The sequence below is a fragment of the Lontra canadensis genome, unplaced genomic scaffold, assembly GCF_010015895.1.
Source record: "Lontra canadensis isolate GAN:19392208 unplaced genomic scaffold, GSC_riverotter_1.0 scaffold38, whole genome shotgun sequence".
Classification (NCBI taxonomy): domain Eukaryota; kingdom Metazoa; phylum Chordata; class Mammalia; order Carnivora; family Mustelidae; genus Lontra; species Lontra canadensis.
This window is the reverse complement of record NW_022631032.1, coordinates 18,459,156-18,486,390: the sequence shown is the minus strand read 5'-3', so window position 1 is coordinate 18,486,390 and position 27,235 is coordinate 18,459,156. Positions and strand designations below refer to the sequence as shown.

Genomic DNA, 27,235 nt, shown 5'->3' with positions numbered 1-27,235 from the left:
TACTGAGACTAAAATTGATTGGTTTTTAAGGACTGTGGGAACTGGCAAGTCCCAAAGCTGCAAGACTGTCCAGCCAGCTCGAGGCTCAGGTAAGAGTGATGCTGTAGTCTTGAGTCTGAAGGTTGTAAACTCAGGCAGATTTTCTAGGCTGTTGTCAACAAGTAGAATTTCTCTTTGGGAAAATCTCAGTCTTTGTTTTTAAGGCCTGCCACTGATTGAGTGAGGCCCATCCACATTACGGAGGGCAATCTGCTTTACTCAAAGTCAGTTAAGATGTTAATCACATCTTTAAAATATCTCTACAGAAGCATCCAAACTAGTATTGATCAAACAACTGATCGCCATAGCTTAGCCATCTGACACATAAAATTAACCTCAGCACCCTTTTAGCTAGATTCTGGTAAGGTGATCTCTGACAGACTCCGACCCTTCACACGTGCTATCTAGTATGGCCTGTGGGCCCTCCTGATTCCTGTTGACTGGTCAGCCGGAGCCTGTTATGCTCCTTTCTCCAGGTTACAGATAGCTTCCATTGCTAGAGAATCCAGCCCACGTTCCATGTCTCTGTAACTGGCTTCACCCTGACCGATACATGTCCTCTAAAACACAAGCACACACTGGACAGAGTGCAGGTATCCCCCACTTTTAGAGCATTCATGTTATGCCACTTCTCTTTTGCAAAAATCTACTTTAGTCCCTGTTTTCACCAAGTGGAAGAAATCCAGTAAGGATTTTTGCTTTTATGAAAAAAAGACAAAAAGCAAAAATAGCATCCATTTGTTTTGCCGTAAGCCATCATAGAGGCAGCGTGCACCCCAAACAGCAACAGTGAGCCCACCAGTCTCCTTCCCCAGGAGCTACACTCCGTATCTCAGCCTCCAGCCTCCATAACTTTGAGCTGTGTCTGTGAGCGTCTGTGCTCTCCATCTGTTTTGTGCCTCTGTCAGCAAAATGTGTCCTAAGGTATCAGAAAGGCTTAAGAGAGGTTACTTTTTGGGTCTGGGACTGCTCAAATTTTTTTCCATAGAAATTAATGGTAATTGTTTCTTCGCTTTATGTCGTTGCAACCAACAGAAGCTTTCACAGGAACATACTACCTTCAGAAAGTAGGGAAAAGTGGTGTATATTTGAACTTATCTTTAGCAGTCGGTATTGATTTTGAAAGCAGAGTAACAGACAATACATCTTTGATTTTCTGGGACGATTCCAAGGTCATGTTATTTTTCATGAAAGTGATTCTTTAAATGTATAACCGGGGCACCTGTGTGGCTCAGTCAGTTAAGCGGCTGCCTTGGCTCAGGTTATGATCTCAGAGTCCTGGAATCCAGCTCTGCATCAGGCTCTCTGCTCCGCGGGAGTCTCCTTCTCCCTCTGCCTTCTGCTGTGCCCCCCAGCTCATGATTTCTCTCTCTCTCAAATAAATAGATCTTTAAAAAATATATGCATAACCAAAGAAGCTCTTATTTTTTATAACAAGTTGAGACTTTTCATAGAAATAAATTTTTTAAAAATAAAAAATATATTTTTCACATCATAATCTCTGATTTTAAGTTGGGAAAATAGAGTTACTATCAAATTTGTGCTTACTCATTACAGAGCAGTTGAGTGAAGTCTTGGATTGGTTGGTTGAAAATGGTCTTACTTCATTTTTGCTGTCTAAACCAGCAGTATTACTCCTCTAAGTGCTGGGGGTTTGGTGGTTCTTAAATGTAGCAGAAATAAGAAGGTGGGTGCAGGTATATTTCAGTTTAAACTGGTATCAAACTGAGCTTCTTGGCACAGGCTAGATTACATCCAGTAGAAAGGGTGGTAACATTGAAGGAGCATTGGGGTGGGTTTAGGATACTGAGCTCAATCTGGACTTGGCCTGTGATTAGCCCTGGATAGTTGGGCCAGTCACAGAACTGTCCCAAAGCCTGTGTCCTCTTCTGTAAGGTTTTATTTGGGGCCTAAGATCATGCACGTTAATGTTCTTTGTGGAAGCATTATACAATGTTGACAGTTATTGTTTTAATAATCACAGTCATTAGAGAAATTTTTAGGCATGTGTGTGCCTGTCTGCAGGGAATTCCATAACAAGATGACCTGGGTGTTCATGATTTGATCTTCCATACTAATTTAACTCCATGCTCATGAGGACCTGGTATGGCTTGGAGAAATGGCAGTGCCCAGCAGCAGAGAATGAGACCTGAAATAAATTGATTTTAGGTGTATAGAGAATGGCAGGGGGCGGGGGGAATTCCAGAAATGATGGGGGGGATAGATCTGGCAGCCTGTGGTGAGCACACAGGGTTGGAGAAAGGCAAGAGCTCAAGAAGACGCCTGTGTCTCCAGTGGTGGAGCCGGCAGCTGTGATCATCGGTCGTGTAGGTGTGAACTCCAGAGGAAAGTCACAGCTGGGGAGTCCGAATTTGGGAATAATTAACATGTGACTAGTGACTAAACCCAAGTGAGTAGGGAAGGTCACCAGGGGGAGTATAGAGTGAGGAGACCAGGTGGCTGAGGGTGAAGCCCGACAAATGACAGCTGGTGCCCCCCATTAGTACGCTCAGGAGATTTGCTCAGTGAAGGCTGTGAATGAACAAATGAATAACGGAATGAATGAGAAACAAACAAGGATCCGTTTAACAAACATAGTCAAATGACTTTAAGAGAAAAAAAAGTGCTGTACTAGAGTTAGAAGCCCTTAGGGTCTAGCCAAATACTGATCTTTATAAAATCTAAATGCGGTTCCTCGGTTAAAAAGGACTACTCCCCCCTTCGGATAAACAATTTGGCAGCCTGTATCAAGCCTTTGAAAAATTAATATCCCTTGACCCATTAATTCCTCTTCCAGGAATCCACCCAAAGGAAGTAAGCAGAGCTGCAAAGATTTATGCACAAAGATGTTTCATATTCTTGGGACATGAGTTTCTCTGGGATGCATGGGTTGGAGGTGGGAGGGAGGCATTTAACTTTGGCATCTTTTTAAAAGTTTTGATAGTGTACAGTACTGTGGTGCAGGATACAAAATTCTCATTAGTGTTTAAGATAAAAGACGAGCATTCAAAGAAATCCCGTGCTTTGCCCTCAGACCTCCATTCTCTGCTCTTGGAGTTAAAACAGTGGGAAAGTTGGAGAATATGCTGGCCTGCAGAGTGAAGCCACAGCCTTTTGCTGGCATGGCATTCAATGACATCCATGATATGGCCCTTCTGATTTCCATCCCCTGCCCCCAACTCCTGGTTTCTCCGGTCATGATCCAGAAATGTTCATGTATAGAAGTTACTTCAAATTATCAGGCTGTTTCAGACCATCTAGTTTTGCCCATGATAAGCCTTCTTTCTCTTTATCTGCATTGCCATTCTCCTTTTCCTTCACCTATCTCGTGAACTCCTATTCGTCCTTCAAAACCTCCTGCAGATTTGATTAGGTTTTGCTTATTGAATTTGAATGTGTGAAGTGAGGCATACACACTCCAATTCTCTCAAACCCCTCACCTCTTCCTATTATATTACATTATTTCATTTGTTACAGCCCTGACCTGTCAGAAACTTTTCAGCCTCCCCTTGAGGTAGAAATAATCACTGTCATATCTATGCCTGTATATCCGATACTATATTATCATTCTGTATGAGAAATTTGTGGAGTATTTACATTTTTCAATTATAAAAGTCATATGCATACTCATTAGAAAAAGTTTGAAAAATTACACACTAATAGAAATATTACATAGCTGTCATCATACTATGTCTATAAGGTTTAGAATCTTGATTTTTTTTAACATCACATTATAAAATAAGCATTTTTGTGCCTTGGTGGTGTAATTGTTTTTAAAATCTATTTACAATAATTAGCTGAATCTTCTTGAGAGCTGGGATTCCTATTTTGTACTCCCAGCAACTAAGTACTATGTTAGTCTGGGCCAGTGTAGGAACTTAATACAGTGTGTTGAATTCTGGAACTGAAAAATTCATCCGTTTGCATCCCCACCTTCACTGAGCTCATTCTGGGAATGGAGACGTACTTATTCACTCACTATTTATTGTATTCATTCATTCATTGCCTGGATACTTACTCTACATCTGACATCATTCTAGCACCAGGGACAAAGCCATGCACAAAGCTCTGCCTCTGTGGCATATATATTCTAGAACAGTGGTTCTCAAATTTGGGGTACACTGGAATTACTGGAAGCCTTGCTAAAACACAAGTCTCTGGGCCCTACCCTCATGTCATGATTCTTTCATGATCCAGAAATAGAAGGTGCTAGGCAGAACCTATTTGGGGACCAATTCTGAAGGAGGTTTTGATTCATGGTTTCTGAGCCAGCGAGGCCTGAGTATTTACGTTTCTAACACGTTTCCAGGTGATGCTGGTGCTACTAATAAGGGACCCCACTTTGGGAACCCCTGGCATAGAGGATAAGTTTGAAGTACAGTAGCTCCAAAGATGAGGGTTGTCTTAATTGTGGGAGAAGGGCACATGTCCGATTAATGCAAAAGCCTCTTCAATTTCAAGTCCCAGTAAAGAAGGAGAGGACTGGGATAATGGCCTGTGTCCAGAGTCCTCGCCTCCTTACTCTGGGTGACTGTCAGCCATCTCGGCAGGGTCACAGAAACCTGGGACCTATAAGGAGCGAGGGTAGAGCAACAGTGACAGTTAGGAGTACCTTCTCTCTGCCTCTCCTTCCACACACCTGCCATATGGAGTGTCTAATCTTCAGAGCAACTGCAAGAGAAGTAGGATTCCCCCAGGTCCCCTGCATTTTATGGGTGAGAAAACTGAGGCCTAGAAAGTTGTGTAACTCTGGTTCCAGAGTCTCACACCTCGAGCTCCAGGCCAGGCCTTTTTAGCCTTCAAACCCCATGGCTCAGGCTGAGACTGGCCTGTGGTCGAGCCCTCAGTGGGACCAGCTTTTCAAAATGCGTCAGCAGTCAGAGGTGTCTTGTCTGTGGGTGGGCACCCGTGGCAGGGGTTGGGTGCGAGTGTGGGACCCTGTGCCCACAGGGTCCCTGTTCCTGCAGCGCCGCAGCGAACGGAGAGGCTCAGATTTGCAGTTGGTGAAGGAGTGAGCCACGCTGGAGTGTAGGGGACTGACAGCTGAAACAGAGGTCTGCAGCCTGGGGGAAGATGGCTCACGGTCCTTCCGCTAGGAGCTACATCTGGAAATTATTAATAGTATTTTCTCACATGTGACAATTTGTGGCCGTTAGGTTTCGTTTACTTTTACTACAGGTTTAGTGCCTTGAGAATTTGCATCACATGTTCAAAACTGTAAAAAACCTGTTTCCAAAGCCCTTCCGAAGAAGTGTAGGCAAGTCATGTGTGAAATGGTTAACAGATTTAGAAAATTAAGGTCAGAAAAAAAGCCACCTCCATCCCCTGCAGTGGGAATGGGAGGTGTCAGTACGAACATGGCCAGGGTCCCCAGGTCTGAAACACGCCCGCATGCAGCTGTCCATGGCTGCCTGGACCACATCGCTTTAGCTGCACCCCTGTGCTGTAGCCTCCTGTCCTAGCCAGCTAGCAAGGGTTAACAGTATATAAGTGATGTAAGAAAAATGTCTCTTCATTTTCTGTAGAACTGAGGAAGACATATTTTACACCATGGTGCTACAGGAGTCCTACAACAAAGTTCTCTGTTCCATACCTCCAAATTATGCTTCTCTCTTATGGACCTGGCACGTTTCCTCATTTCATTTGAGATTTTTAAGATCCATTGCTTTGCCTATGTTGCCAGGAAGCTCAGAGCTAGGCTTTGTAGCCAGCAGCTTCCCTTAACCTAAGGTTCTTAGACAGTAATTATCTTCCCCTCTTCTCTTTTGAAAACTTTCGTTACCTGTGTCTTCTTTCAGAAGCTTTCCAAAACAATTTCTAAAAGTAGGTGGGTATCACAGATTAATGGGTGAGAAATGAATTTTCAGAGTGGAAAATGGTTTGTTTCATGGAAAGTTTCTTTTTTATAATGGTCTTCGAAGGAGTAAACAGAACAATTTATGGAAAATGCCAAGGCAGTTTATGGAAAATGCCTAGTACAGTGCCTGGGACACAGTAGGTCTGCACTAGATGGTAATTTCTCCTATTGTTGTCATTATTTCTAGCACAGGCTAGATTTTATAGAAAGACTGGACTGTACATTTGTAACTGCTCTAGATTGCTTTCCAGAATATGCAGTACTGAACTAAAATGACCTTTGGCTATAAGTTAGGGTGGTTCATCCAAAGAGGCCTGCCACGGCTTGGTTATCTCTTAGAGAGAGTAGCTCCATGCTGGTATTTCTTACTAATTCTCAAATGATGGTGGATGATCCCTGCAGAAGCCTCAAGATTTTCTGAGGTCATCCACTCAAGGGTTTGGTGACTAAGACTTATACAACTCTGGGGTCTTCACTTCTTGATTTAGCTATAAAGTGACCTGAGCATCCTTGCCCAGAAAGTCCCCTAAAGCCGATTTCCTAGTTTGGAATGGCTCTTGCTTGATTTTATTTGGCTACTCTTTTCCATTTTTCTTTCCCCTGTGATTATTAAATTCAGTTGCCAGGGTTATTTGTCAGGGAGGGAAGAGTTAAAGTGCTTTGGCACTCTACGTGGCCATTAGCCCCCCCCATCTTGGGGGCTCAGGAAGTGAGAAACAAGTTCTCTGTGACCGGGACTGGATGGTGGGCACCATGGCTTGGAGACTCATGAGTCTGCCCAAGCAACACCTGCAGGTTGCTTTTTTGGGTGGTTTTTGGGTGCCTTTGGCAGAGGCGGAGAGCACCACGGAGCAGGTGTCAGATTTCCCCGCTGTGGGGAACGTGCACACCAACTTTCACACAATGGTGATTTTCCCCACCTCCGCCCTTCTCTGCCAAAACCATTGTTGAAAAGAGGAAGCTCTTTGGGTCATAAAATGTCATCTGGTAGTTAGTATATGGCTATATAGACCTACTGGATTACACAGTAGCCTGATTGGCAGGAAGTAGGTGATTCATCAGAAAAAAAAAAAAAAATAATGAAAAAACAAACTCTTACCAAAATGAACTTCCTCTTTCAAACCCTTTGTTCCAGCTCATCCTTTAGAACCTTCTTGCAGCCTCTTAGAAAAAAAAAAATAACGAAAAGGGGACTGATGCAGTATTTCAAAGAAAGGGAATCTCAGCCCTGTCTAGCCACATGCTTCATAGTTAAAAAGTGCAAGCCCCATGCCGTCAGTCCCCAGTGGGACCAGGCTTAGGGTGTGGCCGCTGCCTAGAGGGGACATGGACATCTGCCACCTTGAGAGATTTCATGTCGGAGACTGAAACAGCCACAGACGCCTTCAGTGAGGTGTTTTGGATGCTGCGCACGGCCCACCTTTGACAGAACATTCCATTCACCCAGTCCCTTTCATTTTGTTTGCCTCACAGGTCCAAGAGGCTGCAAGTCAGGGCCTGAAATTCGTGGGTGTCATACCTCAGTATGGTTGCCCTGCGAAGTCAGCAGGCAGCAGCCCCCCAGTGGACACCAGAGCTGCAGAAAAGGAGCTGGGCAGGTGCGGGGAGGACGAGAACCCCGGGGCTCCAGCGGGGACAGACAGCGGCCAGGAGCCAGGCCAAGGCCCTGGAGGGGAGACGCCCATTGCCGAGCAACCCACCTCACCCTCTGGAGAAGGGGACGGTGCAGAACTGTCCCCACACAGGGTGAGCAAGACTCTGGATGGGCCAGATGGTGACCTGTTGGAAGTGCATGAGGAGCCACTCTCTGGAAGTAAGTATGTCAACACAGGTACTTTTGACCCACTTACAGAGAGCCTAACAGCTTTCCAGTAATCCCCACGGCATTTTAGGAAAAAGAAATGGAATGTGAATGTACAGACAGCAGTCCATCGCAGGAGAATCTGGATTTCTCTGTGCCTCCTGACTGGTGGCTTACAGATGTATGACTTCTGGGAGAGCAGGACTACATGAAATTGACTTGCGGTGGCTCCAACATGTCACATCTGAAGTGGATTCTAGGACTCGAGGGATTTTATCCCCACGCTCTTGCACTGCCTTTGAATGACCACACTCCTCGCACAGGAAGTGTTCATGTGCAGGGCACCCATGCAGAATCGCTCTGCTTTCGGTCTGTTCATTTTGAATGTCCACCCAGAGAGAGAAATCCAGAGAGCCATTTTGGAAGATGAATTGGGCAGAGAACTGGTGATTCAGCTCACTCGGCTGTAAAAAACCAGGTTTCAGGGAGTGTGTCTAGTTGACAGGCCCGCACTGTGGAGGGAATACTGCCACGGAGAGACCACCGATGTGTGAACCCTCTTATGTTGTATTGGCTGTTAGAGCGTGCACGTTAGCATGGCCGTTTCAGATAAGAACATAACAACGATGATAGTGACCAGCGGTTAGTGGTACCTCCTGTACACCAGGCCCTGCCCCAGTAAGCACCTCACATGACTGATCTCCTAGTTCTCTCTATATCACTGCAATGTGGGCTGCTGTGGTTTCCTTGTCTATTGTACAGCTGAGTAAACTGAGGCTGGGAGAGTACATCTTCACCCAGGCTGGAAACTGGCAGAGCTGGTCTGTGAGCCCAGCTGCCTTAACCACCATCCCTTCATGCCTCTCTGTGCGGTCTCCCCTGTGTGATACTCTCATACACCAATAAGATTCACTGAGGCCTTCAGTTTATGGTGAGTGAAGTTTCTCTCCATTTCCCTGTCATTCCCTTTCTTCTTTTTCCAGAAAATCTAGCATCCAGCCATTTCCAGCCATTTCCTGAGAACCAAGCACTTGTAGGAGCTTCATGGCCATCTCCAGCCTTTATGAGGTGCACAAGCAACAAGACTCCCAGGAGATCCCCAGGCCTTAGGAGGCCTTTCTCCTTAGCCTTAACCTTCCTGGTTAATGTTATTATTCATTTACTGAGTCTTGAAATTAGCCTCTTATTTACTTATTTGTTTGAGAGAGAGAGACAGAGACAGAGACAGAGAGCAGGGAGAAGAGTAGAGGGAGAAGGACAAGCAGACCCCTTGCTGAGAACAGAGCCTAACCGAGGGCTTGATCCCACAACCCTGAGTTGATGACCTAAGCTGAGATCAAGAGTTGGATGCTTAACTGACTGAGCCACCCAGGTGGCCTGAAATTAGCCTCTTATTAATGATGAGGAACAGTTTATGCTTTGAGAGTAGAAAAGAAGGTGGAACAGTTTATTTTATTATATTAGGTCAGTACTTCTTGAAAAGGAAATTGTGGGATGGTTCGTTCTGGGCTTATTTACAAAGTTGATTTAGGGGGGGAGATTGGCACTGCCTCCATTCTGGGATATATTGTGATAGTTGTTTAATCAAGGTCCAGATCCTTCTTAAATATGTACTAAAGTGGGGCTCTTCATTTATGAAACATTTTACACAGTTTGAGGTAGACTTCTCCTTCCTCCAGAGTAGCTGAGACTCTGATGTTTCTCCTGATGAATGTTTAAATCTTGTTGCGGAAACCATCTTGTTACTGGTGTTGGGCTGGATGTGTTGGTCTGAATCCCCAGGAAGAAGATAGTCCTCCTTGGAGGAGCATGCAAGGGTGAGGGCTCAGGACAGGCATAGGCCCTCCAGGAGAAAAGAGTAGGAGTCATTGAGAGGCAGGTAGCACTGGGTTAAGAACCTAGACTCTGGGGACGCCTGGGTGGCTTACTGGGTTAAATGTCTGCCTTCAGCTCAGGTCGTGATCCCAGGGTCCTGAGATTGAGCCTCATGTTGGGCTCCCTTCCTTCTCCCTCTGACTCTACTCCCCTGCTGGTACTCGTGCTCTCTCTCTCTCTCTCAAATAAATAATAAATAAATAATCTTTGAGAGTCTAGACTCTGCTTACATTCATTCCATTTGCCATCTTCTCCTTAGGTGGTCTTGGGCAAGTTACCCTCCTTTGCCTCAGTTTCTTACCCTGGAGAATAGAGACAGAACAATAGTTTCTTGTTGAAAGGTTACGTGAGGGAGACATTTAAGGCACTCGGAACTGCTTGACTCTTAAGTGTGAACTGTTACCACTGGCACGCAGGCTCAGTAGCCCTGCCCACGGACCTCTGCCTCTGTACGGAGCCCTGACTTGGAGAAAGGAGGGCATCAATACTGAAGTACCCCTCGGGACTTTTCTGATCTTTCCTGCTCCAGAATCGACCTTTTTCTGAGCCTGCTTCTGGACTTCCTGCCCTCTGTGGTTGACCCAAGGGAAAATTTACTGGGAAGAATTGTACTAGGACCATTTCCCCCACATGCTCCCCTGGGGCTGCTTGCCTCCCTTAGGCAGAGACTCCCCTCCATTGCTGAACACACAGAGCCCCTCAACACAGGCGTTGTCTTGGCCTGTGTCTCATTTCTTCAAGACCCTGTTCTCTACTAGCAGACCAGATCCTGCTGAAGAATGATGGGTTAATGCGTGTCTGGAGGTGGTCAGCCCAATAGTGGATGGAATTTTGGGCCTTGGAGGCCGAGAAGTATACCACTTTAATCTCACTCAGCGGGCAGCTGGCTGTCTGTTGACTACACACGACTGGGCCTTGTCTGTCTACTCAGGAGGCCACAGGTCTCTGGAATTTTGGCAGCTTGTTGCTATCCTTTATCCCTTGTTGTGTGGCAGGAATGAGCCCTTGGACTTGCTTCATCAGTTCACGAACATACAGGTGTTACTGGTACACATACATGGCCTCGTGGGGGATGGGCAGACGACAGTCATGATGGTGGCAGCTCTGGCTGAACCGGTCTAAGTTCTTCCGATGGGCCATTTTGATGGCGCCTCACAATAGCTTTATGATAGTGGACGCTATTATGAAGTCCATCTTGCAGATAAGGCAAGTCACCGTCTATGCCGTCACATAGTGAAATTTTATCTCCTAGCTTGAGCACCCAGCCTCCCCAAAGGCTGGACATGCAGAGGCCCTGTCAGCATTGGTCATGGCCTTCACCTGACCCCAGCCTCTCTTGTCAGTCTCTTTCCTGAGAAGTCTTACCATTTCCTTCCACCATCACCCTGTGCCCTGCATCCCCCCAGCTTCCCCTCCCTGCTGCTTGCTCAGCTTTCAGCTTGCCTTTCTCTCAGGGCCCCCTAAGGAGGGTGAAGTGTTTATACTCCTCTTTCTGCCAGGTGGGCTTAAATAGGCAATCACAGCAAGACAATTAAAAAAAATCCAGAGGGAGTCTCCCTCTTTCCCCCTCCTTCCCCTCGTTTAATTTATTTCCTTTATAGGAGGCCTAGGGGAGCAGGTCTAGGCTGCAACTGCTCCCATAAGGCTCACCAGCAAATTCACCATCCAGACATGCGGCAGGCCACCCTCCCCATCCCCGTGGGCTCTTGAACGGCTGCTCTGGTCCAGAGGTTCTGCTCCCCTTGCCCACACAGGTACCTCTGGAGACCAATCTTGGGGTTCTCTTCCTGATCACTGACTTCTTTCCTGGTCCTGGAGAATTTTCATGCATGCAGAGATCTCCTGAGCAGGTGCAGAGACAGCCCGGGGCCTCACTCCTAGACACTGCCATTCCCACACTTCCCCTGCCTTATGGTGAACACACAGCACCCCCCGTAGCTGTACTCAGAAGAGCATGAATGGCCCCTTGTGATGCATTTCTGTTGATAGGGAGCATGCTTTCTTCATCTGTAAACATCAGTCCAGGTGGGGAAGGCCAATGCAGAGAAAGGTTAGGAAGGCATCCCCAGATGTCCACCTGTCACTTCTCTCCTGGCTGGCAGCATTCCTGTCTGTCCTTCTCTCAGCATCTCTGTTGCATCATCTTCAGTCAGAGAAACAAAGAGGCCAGGAAGGTCCACACAAATTCAGGTTGTTCTCACCATCCCTGAGATAATAATTGAGCATCTTCCAAGTGCTGTCCTTCCTATCCTATGCCTAGCCACTTAAAATGCTTAGAAATGCCAGTCAGAAACCTCAGTGACCTCAACTGTATTTCTCGGCTGAGGAGTTTTTATTCAGTTGGCCTCCCTGTGCAGCCAGCTCACTGTGTGGGGAGGGAGAGGTGGTGTCCTCCTGAGTCTGGCCTTTCTGGTGTGTAGCCACCCCCCATCCCACACTGAGCCAGTGCCCTCCCCTCCCCTCTCCGTGCCCCCAGGATGGTTCTAGCCTGTGGTTCTGCCTCCTCCCAGATCTGCCACCTGCCTCCATCTTCTTGGCCTTTCACGCAGTCCATTAACAAATAGCTAGTGAGCTCCCACCCGTGCTCAGCGGCTCCTGCTTTCTGTGTACTGATGAAATTAGCCTCTTGTTAGATTTGGAAACAGCCCAAGGTCTGGGGTTGGAAAGACTCTTGGCTTTGTCACTTTCCAGCTTGTGATGTCTGGGGGATCCACTCAAGGTTTCTAGGCGCAGAACCCTTGCTGCCCCTCGTGTGGGCTGGGAGAGTCACATCAGATGGTGGAGGTCAAAGTGCCCGTGGTTACCGCTGCCCTTGCCAGGGGCTTCCCGTGGAATGCTGTGTATGCTACAGTTCCCCTGCTTTGTCCACACAAACAGGCCGCACCCAGACCCAGAGGGGCCCTGCTTGTCCTACCCACGCATGACAGAAGTCTGAAGCAGTTTCTCTCAGATTCAGGAATCTGGATGGGCTCCAGGCCCTTCTGCCCTCTTGTCGCACCACAGAGCCCACAGCCCTGCTTCCCAGTGCAAACCTTTCGTCTGAGCACCCCCCACCTCCTTGCCTGTGACCTTAGCAGACCTTAGCCCCCGCTTAGTCCAGCTACCAGGTCAAGTCTGACTCCCACATGTTTCTTCCCACCCAGGCAACTCGCCAGCTTCCTCCTCCACCCACTCTAACCCTTGGAGCCCCGTGCTTTAAACAGACGCTGAACTCTCTCTTCCCTCCAGCCTGGAGGTCTCTTAGAACACCAGGACCCAACCAGCTTGCCTGCTCCCTGCCAATCACAGGGTCTCTGGGGCCTCACTTGCAGACAGACTGCAGACTTCCACCCCGTGCCTAAATCCCCACTGCCTGGCGTGGGCCTCAGAACTGGCATCTTCTTTCCTTTCTGCTCCTGAGGAGCTTAGCAAGGTGGTGGCAGGCCTGGCTGTCAGGCTGGAAGCGCCCAGGAGGCCCCATGCCCCTCCTCTTTCCCTAGCTTGTTGCACTTGTCAGGTTCAAGTCAATCCAGCAAACGTGTATGTATCCCCTATCATTATTACAGGGACTTTTCTGCACATGGGGGATCTAAATAGCACGAGGCAAGCCCCCCTTGTGTGAGGGAGAAAGAGAAAGACAAGAAGACAAATAAAAATCCAAGTCAAGACAGTCCTGATGCTCCTCGGATGCTCTGCCAGACCAGTTCTTCAGCTGTTCTCAGAACGTTCTCAGAAACAATGCTTTCCCCCCTCCTTTGGGACTTTCTGTCCCATGTCTGGAAAAATCTTCCAGCTGGGGTCATGGCAGAGTCACAAAGCAGCTGAGAATATTTAAACAAACTTTGGACTTCTTTTTGGAACCCTCGGTGCCTGCCCATGTGATGATGTGTGCTGGAGAATCAGAGTATTAAAACACCAAAGGGCATCATTTGGGGACAGTTCTGTTGTCCGGTTTCCATGTGAGTAGTGAGAGGATTGTGGCCAAGGATTCAGCGGGAGAGGGGAGTTAACTGAAGGGTTACACATCTGAAATCAGATTTCTCCCAATATTTCATCGCTACTCATGCTTTGGAGGCTCCTGAGTCCAGCAGCATTTCCTTCCCTTCCTGACAAATTTATTTCTGTCTCTGGCTTCGGCCCTCTTCCCTGGGGAGGATCCCGATGGGAGAGCTGGGACACGGTCAGCCCCGTGCTGTCTACCTTGTCTGGCAGGCTCTGCCTTCCCTTCCCGTCCAGCAGCCCCCGCTTCCCCTTTTGGCCTTCCCCTTTTTCTGTTTCATTACGCGTTTGGGAAAGTTGTGTTTCTGTCTTGCCGTGTGAGTGGGGAATCCTTGTGGGTGATGAAGTGTCGTCATGTGTTTTTGGACTTTGGCTGCTGTCAGATTCTCCACTCGCCTCTCCCCTGTAGGGGCTGTGGTTTCTTTTTCTTTTTAATATCTATACGTTTGTGCTTGACCAGAACAGACTGTGGTGAATGGTGCTCTGGCCCACGCTGGGGTCACCTGAGGACGGCTGTCCTAGCCTCTGCCTGCAAGCGTTCTCTGAAATGAGAACGTGCCCCTGCAGGCCAGACACCCCCAGGGAATTCTTACCTCAGGAGTGGCCCTCAGTTCCTGAGGATAAATGCCCAGGCTTCCTTGCCCCTTGGGAAGGCAATCTGAGGTGTGTTCTGTACAGGGTCTCAGGGGGCTCTGTTAACTGAGCCCCAATTGCTACAGCAGTAACCCGCTCATTAAGGCACCCTTCACTGGCTTTCCTCTCTTCCCTATTTCCTACCCCTCCTCCCGTGCTCTATTTCCTGGGATCATGTCCCAAATAAACTACTGGCACTCAAAACATACAGGGTTTGCTTTGGAAGAAATCCGAATAAAGTCAGGGACTCACTAAAGCATTGCTTATCCTCTTGTCTTTAGTAGCTGTGGCTTTTATTTGAACCCCTAGCACCTAAGCACTGAAGAAGGCCTGATTCTGTAGTTCACATCCTGTCCCCCTTAGCGCCTATCTGTTGCATGATTTCCCCACCATTTCTTTGCATGACTCCATTCCTCAAGTGTGTATTTCAAAGACATGAATATAGTCCAGTGATTACCACCTCTGTACACCAAGACCTAATTTCTTGTGTGAAAACATTTACTGTTTAGAGGTGGCTTCCTGAGTCAGGCAAGTGGACTGCAAAATGTAATTGGGAGTGGGGATCATACATAGGCCAGATTCGGTTGCTTAAAATCCAGGTGGCCACTTTTAAAGATGGGCACCTCTCTTTCCTAATTGGTTCTATACAATGGAGACCCTGAAATGGTCCCCCCGCTAGCTTAACTCTTGCTGGTGACAAAGGGTCATGGCCTGGCATTGCTCCCGAGGGACCTTGGCTGATGTTTGCTCAGATGGAGCTGTAAAAGACTTCCTTTGCCCAGAACACAATACCTATTGGGATAATTTTAGCTGTTGTGTGGATGGACATATTTGGTGTTAATATGCCTCATCATTCCTTCTGTGTATAGCGACCGGTAGCTGCTTCCCTGATGGTCATGAAGCAAACGTTCCCTTTTAAATTCATTTACTTAAATAAAGGAAAGCGATTGTGCTTAAAAGAATAATAATGCAGCTAAGTGTTTGGATACTACAGAATCATGAGATACTGAAATATGGTGGGAGGCCGCATCCCAGAAGGTGGGTCGAGGCCAGGTCTCCCCTGCAGGGAGCATGAGTATGCTTTGTCCTTTTTGCTCATGTCAGCCATTGTTTACGACTTTTAAAATATTTCTTTGAAAGAAGGGTGGGGATTTTCTTATTATTCCAGTAGATATTTTTGGAAACCAAAGCATACTACTGACTAGACTGTGTGAGCAAAGCTTTTTAGGCTGGGTAAACTCTGATCGCTTGACTACATGAATAACACAAAAATAGACCTTCAAGACTTAGATTGAAATTCCAGGTATTTGTTCCTCGAGGCTGATACCACTCGCTCGTGGCCAGCAGCACGTACGGCCAGTGTGGGGCAGCTGCTGGCTGGTAGTGAGTATTGATTTTTGAAGAACTGAGCTATATAAATGAAGGAAGGAAAAGCTCAGAGCCCCACTCCCAGTGCCATCTACCTACCACTCCAGGCAAGAACTCCCATTTACGGGAGCATATTTATTTTTACATATCGATGGTGTGTTTTTGATGTACTTGATTAAATATTATGGTTTCGGCCCCAGGAAACACCACTGCAGTTTATAAATAGTGAGTTCAGGGGTGTACAAGTTTCCTGGAATTAAAGCAGTATTTTTAGTCTTATGTGCCTCTGTCTCTTCACCTTTTTTTAAAGGACCAACTCTCATCCAAATACATCCACTTTTTTTACCCCAAAACACCTTTGTATGAGTTTCTTGAAATGTCCCCAATGTCTTCACAAACACCTGACTGTACAAACTGATCCCAGATAACAGTTGTTCATCCTCCTACGCCAGATTCAAAACCCAGGTACCCACCGGAAGCTCAGTCTTTGACGTATATGTCATTTTCAAGGCTCCCTAACGTACAGTTGGAATCAGGTTTTATTATTCAGCAAAGGTGCAACCTAACAGAGAGTTTACCTTTGAGAACGTTTCTCCTGGCTCCTAAGAGATTCCCTACTAGACCCAAGGAGGCAGGTTTTTATCATTGTTTGACCTCTTCTCTCCCACTTCCTTTACAAATCCCAACAGAAATGGAGATCCTCGCCCTTTTCAACAAGCCGAAGAGCCATCAGAAGTGCCGCCAATACTATCCTGTCAGCATTCCTCTCCGGGTCTCTAAGAACGGCCAGACGGTGAGCGGTTTGGACGCCAACTGGTTGGAGCACATGAGTGACCACTTCCGGAAAGGAGGCATGCTGGTGAATGCTGTCTTCTACCTTGGCATGGTCAATGGTATGGAAGTTACAAACCTTGGGCGGCCCTCACCAACTCTGCTTCTCTTTTCCTCCTAGCCCGTCTTCAGAGCCTGCCCCATTCAGATAGCCCCGCAACTGATAAATTCGCTGCATTGATTTCTAATTCACACAAAATCCATCCCCGGTGCTCCCAGAACCTCCCTAGGAATCAGCCAGGTATCTTCTGAAATGACAGAGAAATGGAATTGATTCTGTGTTTTTCCTGGTGGCCTCAATCCACGTTGCTTTTAAAGGCTTTTAAAAAGATGATTTCGCATTTGTTAATTGCCCCCTGGGGTCATGCCAAACACCCCCTACCCAAGTGCAAATTGTTTGTAAACACTATTGCCTTGGAAGTAGCAGTAGCAACACCCAGGATTAACCCCTGAGAAGTGAATCAAACTGCTTTGTTTCTGTAAGCTCTGTAGAAAAACACACTGTCTCTGGGTCTCATGGCACCCGGTACCCCCTCCTCAGTAATGATCTCTTTCTGGGGGAGGCTGCATGGAGTGCTTTGATTGATGGCCGCTCTTTTAAAGCAGAGTGTATGTGCCCACAGTGGGGAAGGGTGTCAGGCAAAGAAAGAGTTTGGGGTGAATACAACGACAAGTTGAGTCACTAGGGTGCATCAGAGCTGGGAGGCCGTTTGGGGAGTGGGGCCAACATCCTAGCAGGTAAGGATCCTGAGGGCTACCCGTCAGCAGGATTCCTAAGTGAAGCCTAACACCAAATGTGTTGATCCCAGCAAAGGCTGGCATGGGGCATTGATAGCACCGTGTCTTGGTTGTAGAGCAGTTTTCTCTCCAAGAATTAGCAGAGTCAGTAACAGAGTTTTGGAGTCAACCTTATTTGTAATCCTTGAAATGCCAGCAAACATCTGTGGAAGAGACATCAGTCTTAATTCTGAAGGTACATGCTTTAAATCATCAGAAGCCTTGCGACATCGTACAACACAGACAGGTTTTAATTTTGGATGCGAGTCCCTTATTCTTATCTACATGTCAATATCTCATGTTAACATATTAATACAATAGCAGCAGGCATTGTAAGTATAAGGGGCCAGAACCATTTGTGGAATGGATAAATGATGTAAGAGACGTGGCAGGCTCATTAAGAATACCTGTCAATTATCACGATCCAGCAGAATTTTCTATGATGATGGGAACGTTCCATATCTGTGCTGTCCCATATGGTAGCCACAGCTACATGTGGCTATTGACCACTTTAAAGCACATGAATGCAGGGTAAGTTACTTTATGTGCTTAGCGGCTAGTTGCTTATGAGTGCAATTCTAGAGTATACATTTCATTAAGGCAACTAATGAAGAGCCAAAGTGGTCCTCTGGTGGCAAGGTTGGTAGGATTCCTCTGTAGGAGAAGGCCTTCCCTGGGTGCTTGTGAAGGTCCTGGAAGCCAGAGAACATCACGGTCTGTTTTGAGATGCACCATAAAACACCAGTGGCCTCTACTCGGGGCAGATGTTTACAACCCTGATTCACTGGCCTTAGGGGATGTCAGGGAGGAGCCCCTTGGCCTCCTGCAGGGACACCCCATCACCCATCTTGGGTGGTGCCAGTGACTCCTTTTATCTTCCCTCAGGCCCGTAGAGGCTCTCTGAGGCCATATGCCCTTCTACATTTCTCCCTGGGAAACTGATGGTTAGCTGTACTAACATCTTAAAGATGTTCAGTGACTCACTGAACACAGCAGCTACACAGGCAGTCCTACTTTGGAGAATTCGGGTGTCAAAAGGGAAATTTTCTCTGGTCCTGCTGCCCGGCATGTCTGGGGCAAGCTGAGGACAGCTCGAAAGTTCACGATGCCATTTATCATCTTTTGGGCCATTACGGCTTTGGCAACCAAGACGGCTCCCTACTCCCTTCCCCTTCCCCGTTCTCTGACCTCAAGTCCAGAAACACAGATAATTCATAAGAGTTTTTTTCTTCGGATTTGACTTGAGAGTTTGAAATGCTGTTATATCCTCCCTCGGCTTTAGCCGCGTGAAATCCAGCCCTTCTGCCTGGAAGACAGAACATGAAATTTCCCCTGGCAAGTGCAGCTGGAAGCCGAGCCCCAAGCCTGTGGCCTGTCTACAGCTCCCCAGCAGCTGCCCGGCTCAGTCTCAGAGAATGGCTGCAAAATTCTCAGAACAATATTTATTTAAACCCACTCAAAATTCAAATGCAATTTCACCCTGTATGTTTCTGATGGGAGGGGGATGTGACTTAGGAGCCATGCTCAGTGGGTTAGGGTGTTTCTGCTCTGGAAGAGGCCAAGGTTTCTGTGGGCCAGGGATAAAATACACATATGATCTTTTCCCAGAATTAAAAAAAAAAAAAGGCAAGTGGGTCATAATTCTAAAAAGGAACCTATTTCTAATAAGATAACTAGCCTCCTTACACTAAACCTGGCAGAGTTGGAAGCACATCTTTAAGCTGTTTGCCATCTGGAAAAACAACAGTCTTGATTCTTAAATGGATGTTTGTACTCTGAAATATTTTCCACAGAGTCATAAAACTCCTGAGAACTTTGTCCCATAAACAGGGTGATGTCTTAGCTTGAATTATTCAGTTAGGACTCTAGCTTCTGTTTTCAAGCCTTTACCCCTTAGGACATGGAAAAACTTGAACAGTCCTTAAATTTGGGCCTTTGCTGAGTCTAGGACTCCTCTCCTGGGGTCAGTTATGAAGCCTTAGAAGGACCAGGTATCTTGGGCTGGGTAGACTATGCCCTTGGGGCCTGGTAAGCCAAAACACAGACAAAAGGGAAGCATAATGATGCTAATGGACACCTAGCAATTACTCTGTGCTGGTCCTCGTCTAAGCAGTTCAAACATAGGAACTCATTTAATCCCCATAACTCAGTGAAGCAGATACTGTTGTTATCCCTATGACACAGCTATGGAAACTAAGGCACATAGTGATTAAGGCATTGCAAAGTTCAGTAAGTGGCAAGGAAGTAGTACAAAGAAAGAAGGGTAAGGGAAGGGAAAAAAGACATGAGGAGAGGTTAAAAGAGGTGACCGTGTTGGCAAGAGGTCTAGCCTCCCAGGGAGGGCTTGGGTGGCCCTTGGGAAGGGAGGGGAGCTCCAGTCACCTTTAGGGTAGTAGCAGGACCTGGGTTCCCAGCCCCCAGTGTGAATGAGTGCAGGGGTGGGTCAGACAGCCAGGCAGACAGGCACACAGAAACACCACCCTGTCAGACAAAGGCCAGAATCTCTGCTTCCAGAGGGTGGGAGAGGCGGGGAGGGGAATCCTTCTGCTGTTGATGAGGAGTCGGGTGGTTATCCCCAAGGGGAAGGTCAAGGTGGAGCTGGGTGCCCACCATTTGAAGACCTACCCAGGAGCCTGCTTTTTTGCCAAGGGCCTCCAGGCTGACAGAGTCCCCTGCTGCGATCACTGGCCGCCGACGCTACTGCTGCCACCACCCACTCTCCTTGCCCACCCTGGCCCTCCCTTAGTCCCCTGGCTGGCCCTGTCCTTGCTCTGCATTCCTTGTTCTACCCTTGTCCTATCCTCATCCCCACTTCCCCCTACCCTTGTGCCGTGCTCTCTTGGCCCTGTCCTGACTCTCCTTCCCCTACTCCCCCGGCGCTCCCCTCACCCTCGCCTGCCCCTCCCCCTCAGTCCTTATATCTCTGGCAGTATCATCCTTACCCACCCCACATTCAGATGTTTTCAGTTGTTTCCAACATGTCCTTTGTAGCAGGTGATTCAAACCAGAATCCAGTCCACTAGCATGTGCTGCGTACGGTGACCATGGCCTCACTTCTCTTTGATATAGAGGAATCATTTCTTGATGACCCTCACTGCTTGAAATAAAGCCAGCCTCTCACCCTGCAGAATGTCCTGCATTATGTGTCAGGTCGCTGCCTTGTGATGTCATCCACCTAATTCTTTACCCTCTATATCTGGCAAACTGGTGTTTAGTTCTAACGCCTTCCTAAAGGCCTGTGACTGCAGCACATTCCAGATGATGCTGAGTTTTACCCGCTACACCTCATCGGGAAACACAGTATACCTAGATGTCTCTCCATTGCTGTCCTGAAAGATTGTCTTCCCTGAGACCGTCCCTGATGCCCCAGCCACATCTAAATCCAAATGGCATTTGGTCTTTTGGCATCTTTCTTGATGCCTAGCATAACCTACATTACTTTATATTTGCAAAATACACATGTAAAAAAGTACCTATTTCAAATAAAATACACACACAAGATACATGTTTTATACAGATGTACTTAACAAGCCCTCGGGTGAGTTCTGCGTCCTATCCTTCTTAGCACCCCAGTGTCGGGGCACCACACACCGTATACAGGAGGTGATGGATAAAAGCTTCCGGATGATGTTTGGTAATACCAGTGGAGATGAGGGGAGAAGCTGGTGTTAGGGTGCGCATCACAGGAGCCTGGGGGCCTGAAGAACTAGGTGTAGGCGGAACGGAAAGGAAAGGAGATGAGGCAGTTCCAGGTGCTTCCAGCAGCCACTTCCTTGGAACGCCGCCATCTCCGGGAATGTTTGGCCTGCTGATTACAGGCATGGCTCGTGTTTTAGAGGAACACTTACTAATGTGGGGGGTGGGCCTTCCGTATACCTTACATGCATTTTCCCTTGTATCCATAGCGCATCTTCAAATGAACTTATTATCCCTGTATCACACACATACAGAAAACTATGCACACTATAAAGATAGAGCCTAGTAATTTCCACAAGGTGAGCATATCCATGTAACCAGCACCAGATCAAGACATAGAATATACCAGCCCCCTAAAAGCCCCCCTCATATACCCCTTATAGTCCCTATCCCCCAAGAATAACCGTAGTCACACCTTGAAATGCCAGAGATGAGTTGTAAACTTTACATGAACACGTAAGTGAATGCCCTCCTTGGGTTTGGCTTCTTTGACTCATTGCATTTGTGACACTCATGCACATTTTTACGTATAATTGCAGATCATTTTTCTCCTCACTGCTGTATGTTATCCCTTGTGTCGGTATATACATACCTGATCCACTTCCAAGTATATTTTTATTTTTATTTTTTGCCCCTTAGAGGAAGGCATGGCGTCTGTGCAGTTTTAACCTCAAAAGGAAGCCCTAAGGCCAATCTCCCTGTGACCCCACTAAGATGCCACCCGAAACACCACGGCTGGAGTAGGGTGTGGAAGTCAGGTGACTTCGAAAGGCTAGGGTCCAGAGTTGGGGATGACCACGCCCAGCTGGAGCCCCAGCGCCTGGCACAGCGTGGTAGCTCAGCGAGGTAGCTCAGCGCATCTCTTCATGTTTGAAAGGGCGTAGGTTTCGGAATCAAATCAGCCACAGTTTAGAGCTAGTCTGGCCCTTGCATTCTATTTGAACATGAACACATGAATGAACTCCTGTGACCTCTGTCCGCTCACCCACTAAGAGGGAATGAGTAGCCTTGCAGATTGGGGGAAAAGATTCCAGGAGAAACTGTCAGCCGTGCCTGATCTTACGTCTCAGGACCAGCAAGCACTGAATCAGAGCGTTCCTTCCCCGTCTGGTTGGTTAAATCGTTCTGCCCTTGCTGGCTCACCTTGATATAACTGAAGAGGGGGATACCTCCTCTAGATCACTCACCACTTAAAAGTTGGAATGCAGGATCGAAGGCATGCCAAGAGCAGCCATGAGGGCTCAGGAAATGGAAGGCAATAAGCCTGCTCACTCTTTTCATAATGTCAGCCAATTAGGCATGGTATGGTTGTTGGTGAGCAGCACGGTACCATGACCTGGGGTTGCATGACCAGTGATTACATTTATGGTGGGGGTTACAGGTCCATGTGACAGAAGGCACAGTTACGGTTATGCAGTTGGCACATTTCATTGCTGGCACCGAGGTGGGGCTGTGAGCAGCCTCTGATGTAGAATGGGGGGGCTCTCAGGGACCCAAGGAAATCTGTTAGGCTGGCTACCCAGTAGTCCAGTCTAGCTTGTTAACAGGAGAATGGTGACTTTTTATTTCATCCTGCAAAACCAGACTGCATATCAGTTGTCACCATGTGCACGTTTTCTAACTGAACTCTGGGGAACACCATAAGGGTAAGCCTGAAGTTTAGCTTGCTAGGTCCCAGAGGCTGCAGGGGAAAAGCGGTGACCCCCACCGAATTCACCTCTTAGAATAATAGGGCTCATCTCCTTTTCCCACATCCTTCTTATAAATCATAAGCTTGGAATGTTAAGGTGGCCTTTTGCCAAAAGACCAACATCAAATATTTATATGATACCGGGGCAAATAGCTCTCTGTGCACAGTAGGGAACCATCTTTACTTTAATAAAAAAATGCAGTAATAATGGAGTGTTTTCCATAGATGTAGGGTGATTTAACCTTTTATGTTGGGAGCCTTCACTCTAAGCTAGACCTCTTCATACCCAGCTTGGTGCACATTATAGCAAGGCTGAGCCAGTAAAGGCAATGAGAGGTTGGGGAGTGGACGAGGGTGTCAAAGCGAGGGGCTCTTTAAAAGCCCAGCTGTCTGCTCTCTGTGCTTCACTGACTTTTTTGCTGTTACAGATGATCAAATTTTGACAGCCATTCTGAACTTGCATTAGAGTTAAGCAAGTGAATCAGCACTCTGGGTTCAGAATAGCAGAGCGGTGGACTGAAAGGTGGGAGAGCAGACAGTGGATGAGACAGCTAAATAAGGACCCGGCTCATTCCTACTTCACAGCCCACGTCTGGCCATACTTCTCCCCACTGGCCACACAGTCGTCCTTCCAGGCTTGTGAGCTGGGAGGCAGGAGCGGAAGCCAGGCCAGGGCTGGGGAAGGATGTCTGGCTGAGCGGCAGTGACTCCTTCCCCCTTCTGGACCCCAGCTCTGCCATACGAGGCTGTTGGTAGGCTAAACATGCACCATCATGCTTCTGTCAGATCGCCAAGCGCATAGTAGGCACATTTTAAGGGCTTACACGTTTTCCATTGAGGAACTTTGTATGTAAAGACTTTGGAAATTGGAGAGAGCATCTTTTGATAGAAGCCTTGTGGGAGTTTGTGCTGTGTTGGTATAATCCTGAGGGAATCGTTGAATCTATTCTAGTCCCAAGAATCCCCAATTCTAGTCCTAAGAATCCCCAGCTCAGGACTTGGGAAAGCTTTATTCAAAGTGGTTCTATAGGGCGTTCCTACTGCGGCAGGAGCTCCAGCTGGATCTTAAAGGTGAGTTTGATGATGGTCCCTCTTGTCCTAAAGCCTCAAATACTTGTAATGTGGTTCAGCTGAAGAGCAGCCCTGTTCTTCCCTGGTTATCTCTGTAGAATGTCCGTTAGGAGGGCCTCGAGCAAACACCTGGGGAAAACTTTTTAGCAGAGCAGATGAAAGAGGCAAGCTTAGCACTTTTGCTAAAGCTCTTTGATAACAGTCTTTCAGTTTAGGAAAACAAATAAGGAACTGGCACATGGTTGTTGTTGTAAGTTGATTAAGTTACATTGATCTTACTTGAAATGGAGTATTACCTTGTCAGGTTAGAACAGTATCTGGGTAAGGCTGCTGGGCTCCAGGAATCTCACAGCCGTGGTTTGTTGAGCTGGTCAGGCCTATCATTCTGGAATAATCAAGAATACAGCCAAGCCAAACAGAAGTACACCCATCAGTCAGCTATTGCCGCAATAATGCTGTGCAACAAACACTCCAGAGTCCTTGACTTAGAACAGTAATGATTTATTCTGTCATATTTGTGGGTTGGCCTGAGCAATAACATGAGGCAGTTCTGCTGACCTCAGCGGGGCTTACTGTCAGGTCTGTGGGAGAGCTGATCTAAGCTGAGCTCCCCTGGGGAAGCTCTGTTCCATGCATCTTCAAGTACTTGGAACCAATGGGCCAGCTGGGGCATGTCCTTTCCAAGTGGTGGCAGAGACAGAAGAGGTGAAACTCAACCACTCAAGTGTTTGCCAAGCCCCAATGACATCATACCTGCTAATATCCCATTGGCCTGACAAATCACATGGCTAAGCCCCTCATTGTCTGGTCTCCCCACCAGTCATCTTAGTCTTGACTTCCTTCTCTCATGGTTCCATTGTTCTTGCGGTCCTTGGCTGTCCCTCATTCACTGTGCGTTTCTACTCCAGCTCTGTCCTCTACCTAGAACTCTCAAACCCTGAAGATCCATAAGGCTTCCTTGCTTAATTAAGTTCATATCTCTACTCAAAATAGGGAGACCTGCCCTGATCACCTCTTCCAAAAATAACCAACCACTGCCTCTGCCTTCCCCTTAGCCTACTTTATATTTTTATAGCATATATCACCTGTGACATTATGTTACTATCTCCCTCCCCCATTGCAAAGGAAGCTCCATGAGGCAGAGATTTCATTTGTCTTGCTGCCTGCAGGATCCTCAGTGAGGACAGGAGTATCTTGCATGAAATTGACACTCGGTAGGCATTGGAATGAATGAACCAGTAGCTAGAAAGATTTTCAGTATAAGCTTGAATGTTTCCAGTGAACACAGTGCTCGCTCTTCTGAGGTTTTCTCTTCCATTTTTTAGAATACTGTAAGGAAGGTTCTATTTTATTGTACTAAAATTTTCTCCCCATAGTTCCTAAAACTTTTTGATTCTAGTTCTGCCTTCCAGAACCACGTAGAGGAGAGAAAAAGAAAATTATTTTTCATCTGTATCTTGTATTATGCTTGTGTTAACTCTTGCATTAACCTTGTAGAAAATGCAAATTGTACTTAATTCCACCATTCATACCTACTAATAGATTTCATGTATTTCTTTAAAGTTTGTTTGACCCCTTTTAACAAAATTCACATACAGCTCATACTGTAATCTTGTATTCTGTTTCTTTCTTTTTTTCTTTTCTTTATAACATTGTCTCCGAGGAATTTTTCGGAATCATTGAATTCCCATGATTTTTTTGTGACCACATGGTATTTAATCATATGGAAGTCTCCTAACTTACTTGACTACTTTTCTATGGTTGAATATTTGGATTGTTGAGTTTTTAGATTTTTTTAAAAATTTGCTTATGTGAGAGAGAGTGCATGAACGGGAGGGGCAGAGAGAGGGGGAGAGAGAATCTCAAGGAGATTCCCTGCTGAGTGCAGAGCCTAACACAGGTTCCATCTCAGGACCCCTAGATCATGACCTAAGCCGAAACCAAGAGGCAGACACTTAACCAGCTCAGCCACGCAGGAGCCTCTAGATTATGTTTTCAAGGAATTTTATAAGTAATGCTTGTAGTTAAATATTTGATGGCTTTAGTGATTATTACCTTAGAATAGACTGAAAGAGGTAGGATTTTTGGGTCAAAGAGGATGGACTTTTTTGTTTCAGGCTCTTGAGACATTGTGAAATTGCTCTCCAGAAAGATCATGCAGTTAAAAATTCCCTTGAGCACCATGAGCTTTTTATACACATATAAAAAATGTTAAGCATAGCCATTTATTTATTTATGTTTGTTGTTGCAAATAATTTTCTCACTTAATGACCTTTGGATTTTGTTTATGAGGTCTGTTGGAAGACAGAGGCTAAATATTTGTTAAGTATTTACATCTGCCGGTCTTGTTTTTTTATGGCTTCGGGAAAATGCTGGCAGTTCCTGAACTCCAGTTTGATTCAAAGGACTTTCTGAATTTACCTCTCTTTCTGATAAAAAAAAATATATATATATATATATATATATATATATTTATTTATTTATTTATTTATTTATTATTATTATGTGCATTATCCTTTTGAAATAAAAATAGTATATCATTAAACATATTTCTATGTGTATCACCATAGCAAAATACCACAGACTGGATGGTTTAAATTAGAGACATTTATTTCCTCATAGTTCAGGAGTCTGGGTGTCCATGGTTAAGGGGCTGGCAAATTTGGCTTCTGGTTGAGGCCTCCCTTCTTAGCATGTACACAGCCACCCTTCTTTCTAGATCCTTGTCTGGTCTTCCCTCTGTGCAGGGTGAGGGGAGTGGGGGGGGATGCTATGGTGTCTTCCTCTTCTGGTAAGGACATCAGTCTTTTTTTTTTTTTTTTAAGATTTTATTTATTTATTTGACAGAGATCACAAGCAGGCAAAGAGGGAGGAGAAAGCAGGCTCCCCTCGGAGCAGAGAGCCCAATGTGGGGCTTAATCCCAGGACCTTGGGATCATGACCTAAGCTGGAGGCAGAGGCTTTAACCCACTGAGCCACCCAGGCACCCCAAGGACATCAGTCTTAATCAGACTATGGTCCGCCCTTATGACTTCATTTAACCTTAATTGACTCCCTAGAGGCCCTATCTCCAGATACAGTCACTTGGGAATTTAGTTTTTCAAAATATGAATTTGGGGTGTGGGGGAGGACACAATTCAGTACATAGTGATGTGGCTGATTTGTAGCATGGAATCTCGGGGCCAGGAGTGATTCTGTATCCTCAATCCTGTATCACAGATGAGAGACCAAGCCTCTGAAAGGGGTCACATCCCTTTTCATGACAGATAATAGATCCAAACCACTTGCTTCTCTGGCCAGTCTTCTTTCCCAAAATCTCTTATCTAAGTGAATTTAGGGGATTTAGGAGCCATTAAAAGGGGGAGCAGAAAACACCACTGTAATGATTTCTACTGTGGTGGGGACCTTGTTGTAATTTTCTTTATACGCCCCTTGCCTAAGACTATGAATCCTTCTTGAATCCTGTTATATGTATACTGTAAGTTTGTTGAATTGTGTGGAACTCGGGACCTGGTAGACTGACTAGAGCAATGTCTGAGGAAACATTTTCAGTGGTAAATTGTTTGGGAAAATTTCCCTTTCCCGCAGATTCTGCCTTGACCAGAGCTAGCTAAAGAGC

The 27,235-nt window shown here is 46.5% G+C and overlaps 1 protein-coding gene across 1 annotated transcript in view; it reads left to right on the top strand.

Moving 5' to 3' along the window:
* Positions 1-27,235, top strand: part of RFTN1 (raftlin, lipid raft linker 1) — a 134,597-nt gene that overhangs the window by 68,627 nt on the left and 38,735 nt on the right. Inside the window, exons 4-5 of the mRNA XM_032869262.1 lie at positions 7,370-7,709; positions 16,241-16,444. Of these exons, the coding sequence (XP_032725153.1) occupies positions 7,370-7,709; positions 16,241-16,444 (544 nt within the window). The remainder of the gene's footprint in view (positions 1-7,369; positions 7,710-16,240; positions 16,445-27,235) is intronic.